The 3,446-nt window shown below is 41.5% G+C and overlaps 1 protein-coding gene across 1 annotated transcript in view; it reads right to left on the bottom strand.

Moving 5' to 3' along the window:
• Nucleotides 1–3,022: 3,022 nt before the first annotated feature.
• LOC136424437 (uncharacterized) overlaps nt 3,023–3,446 on the bottom strand; it is a 5,959-nt gene continuing 5,535 nt past the window's right edge. Inside the window, exon 9 of the mRNA XM_066413036.1 lies at nt 3,023–3,140. Within this exon, the coding sequence (XP_066269133.1) occupies nt 3,126–3,140 (15 nt within the window). The 3' untranslated portion in view covers nt 3,023–3,125. The remainder of the gene's footprint in view (nt 3,141–3,446) is intronic.

Below are 3,446 nucleotides of genomic sequence, written 5' to 3'. Positions count from 1 at the left end.
ACCATATACAGTGAAATATATACAGTACGTAGCTTAAACATATATACTTAGTAGTAGTAGACAAAGGTGATGAACTAAGTTTCCAGTAGAGTCAACTTCGCTTGGCATCTTTGTACACCTGTAGATGTATGAACAGATCATGTTTCCCATACAAAGGTTGTCTAGACGTAATTTTTCATTAATACATTTAAATTAAAAAGTACAATGAGACACATAAAAGAAGCAAAATGTGAAGAAAAAACTCTCTGTAAACACATATAACTGTACATTGTAACAGTTTGTATTGTTCATTGTATTTGTATATTGTCCAGTTACAAGGACTAGTCTTTTACAATAGACAGGAAGACACCATATACAAAAAGTTACTCAATCAACCGGATAATTTGCATAATGTGATGCATGTATTGTGTACGTCTCGTGGGGCATTCAACTTTGACCTACATACTCAACACACCTTCATCTGCCATGCTGATCTGCAAGGTCAAACTCCAGACGACAACCAAGGTCAACATGGCCGCCATCTTTGTTTTTCTCTCGAATATGTTGAACTGAAAACACAGGACATTATATTAAATGCACAATAAAATCTAACTGTAATCTTTTAACAGTTTCTAGATTACCATGATAAATTCCTCAATGGGTCGAAGAGCCTGTGACTTAAATACCAACTGAGATCACTTCATTCTATGGATTACATATTATGAACACCAAAAACTGATACGTCGATGAAGATTAGACATCCAGGTAATAAGATACACCAAAAAAGCAATTACTCAAACAACTGGATATGATTTTGGAAACAGCAGGTTTATAACCACGAACTATGAATTGATATGCAAATAAGGAGAAGACAAATTTTTAGATAATCCAATAGAAAGCAAATTAGACAACTCAAGACAAGATTGAAGTAAAAGGGGATAATAGCTCCTATTGTTTTAATATAGGAGCTAAAGCTGGTTTGCCCCCAAGCCGGTCTATGTCCCAAGTGCCAGACAGTTCCACCCTTAGCCCTCCTTTCCCGTTGAGGGTTGGATTGTATGTCCTCTCATATATTGCCTCCCTTACTCCACGTTCGAACCAGCGGGGTTCACGGTCAAGGATATCAGTGATACCAAAAACTGATGTTAGGGCGCGCAAAAAAGGTGGGCAACAAAGAATATGCCTACATCTTAAGCATACTTGATCAGGAATCGTTTTCTCTAGTTATTTTTTAGGTTGTTTGTTTGTCTGTTTGTTTGTTTGTTTGCTTGCTTGCTTGCTTGCTTCCTTCTTCAAGAATGTTCGACTTACTCGATCGCTGTTTTTTTTTTACGATTTATAACATTGTCGCCCAGTTATACCTGTAGTTCAGTGTGATGCAGAGGACTGCCATAAAATGCCAGTTCGGTCATTTTTCGGAATATACACAAAGAAGGGTGAAATCTAACAAAATGCAGTAAAATGTACGTAGTTCCAGAGTCTTTTTGAGGCTACAGGTGTAGTGGTTTGTTATCCATTGTGCCTAGAACATATTGGGATCATCATAAAATAATGCATATATGGCCCTGGAAACAAGAAATCACTAGAAAATACTAGGAGATCCCGGCCGGTCGCCATGTTTGTTAGCGTTTTAGACTACCAACCCATGTTCGTTTAGCTGTGTCTGAGCAATTAGCACATACGGCATGTCGAACTTAAGTACAGTTTATATTTCGAACTAACCCTAACCCTAACCTTAACCATATACATAACTCATCAATGTATGCTGTATCATTTCGGTAGATTTCAACCTTTTCTATGTGTATTTCCGTGTATTACGGTGAATAACCGCTGAAATACAGTGTAAAAAAAAGGACAGAAAAAAATAGCACCGATTTGTGCGATTATCATAATTTTGTCACATCGGGTAGGTAATGTTACTATCGTACTACTTAAAAATGTTTACATACCGTTTTAGAGGGAACTCGAGTCGAGAAACTGTCTTAAAGAAACGAAAAGGTTCTACCGCTAGTAGACTGTAACAAGCCCCGCCCGTAGTATGAGTCGGCGTGACTCACACTAGTGACTTGCAGAACAGGTTTAACCAGTAAAGAAAACAACACCTCCTCACTGGACCCGCGGCACGCTGGCGGCGACGCTGCGTACTAAACTGGAATCGTGTTACCCTTATTCTCCGTTGCAGGCTCTGAACCGGCCTTTTTTGGAGCTAAATAATATACTTTTTTTTCTGTCAGCCCGTAACCATCAGCCACCCCTGTAACCATTTTGCCGGTAGGTTACGGGCTGGCTGCAAAAAGTATAGTATTTAGCTCCAAAAAAGGCCGGTTCAGAGCCTGCAACGGAGGCTATGTTACCCTTGACTTTACAATGGGAATATCATTAAAAGCGTACAAGTATCACCAAAAAGACAACAAAACACAAAAAGATTCGCTTTTTTGTCGATGAAATTCGCTGAGTGCTTTGTCAATTCGATCGGCCGCAGCGACGCCGCCAGCGTGCCGCGGGTCCAGTGAGAGAGTGAGACTTATCACCTGAAAATGAGAACTCTAGCTGGTATGTAGTCTCTACCTAGCCTCCTTCGCAGACTTCCCGGAGCGGCGGCTATAGGGAGAATGATATAGTCTCTACCAGACTAACTACGCCGGCTATGGGGAGAATATTTGCCAGGGATACATCTGCAGGCTCCTATTAGATAGTGATTACTGGACATCAAAGAACCTACCGACATATCACAGGCCCTACGCGGGCGAAATGTGGACTGACTCTACTGGCTAAGTATTCCTTTTCTGCCACTGAATTCTACGATCCATACGCCCATAGGACGAAATGTGATATTCACCATGGACTGACACACACATGCGCACACTCACACACACACACACATACACACACACACACACACACACACACACACACACACACACACACACACACACACACACAAACACACACACGCACGTACATCAACGCACACACACGCACACGCGTATCAATCTACAATACGCACATTTCTATCGCAACTGAGAGTAACGAGACCGGGATCTGATGCTTTGCTAATCTTTATTGTTGCACGAAGCTTGTGTTCTAGCTACGACAGTGGTTCCTCTTCCGTGCTGAACTCAGGGGTGCTTTTCACTCCGGTTCCGCTAGGCGACGTTGCTCTGAAACAACGAGATGATTCGAATGATGAGATACAGAAAGTACCGACACATAATTTTACTGTAGTTGTTCAACACTTTCATTACGTTTTAGGTGTCAAGTCATAAGAACGTCTAATGATTTTCGGCTTTAGAAATCTTAGAAACCATAGAAAACAGTAGCCTCCATAGCAGGCTCTGAACCGGCCTTTTGGGGGGCTAAATTTGCAGCCAGCCCGTAACCATCAGCCACCCCCGTAACCATTTTACCGGCAAAATCCCGAAAACCGTCAGTCACTCAGAAGGTTTAGATTTTCACTTCGAGGTACG

Source organism: Branchiostoma lanceolatum, chromosome 18 (assembly GCF_035083965.1).
Source record: "Branchiostoma lanceolatum isolate klBraLanc5 chromosome 18, klBraLanc5.hap2, whole genome shotgun sequence".
NCBI classification, from domain to species: Eukaryota; Metazoa; Chordata; class Leptocardii; order Amphioxiformes; family Branchiostomatidae; genus Branchiostoma; species Branchiostoma lanceolatum.
The sequence above is the reverse complement of the archived record's forward strand: the minus strand, read 5'-3'. Positions and strand labels throughout refer to the sequence as shown.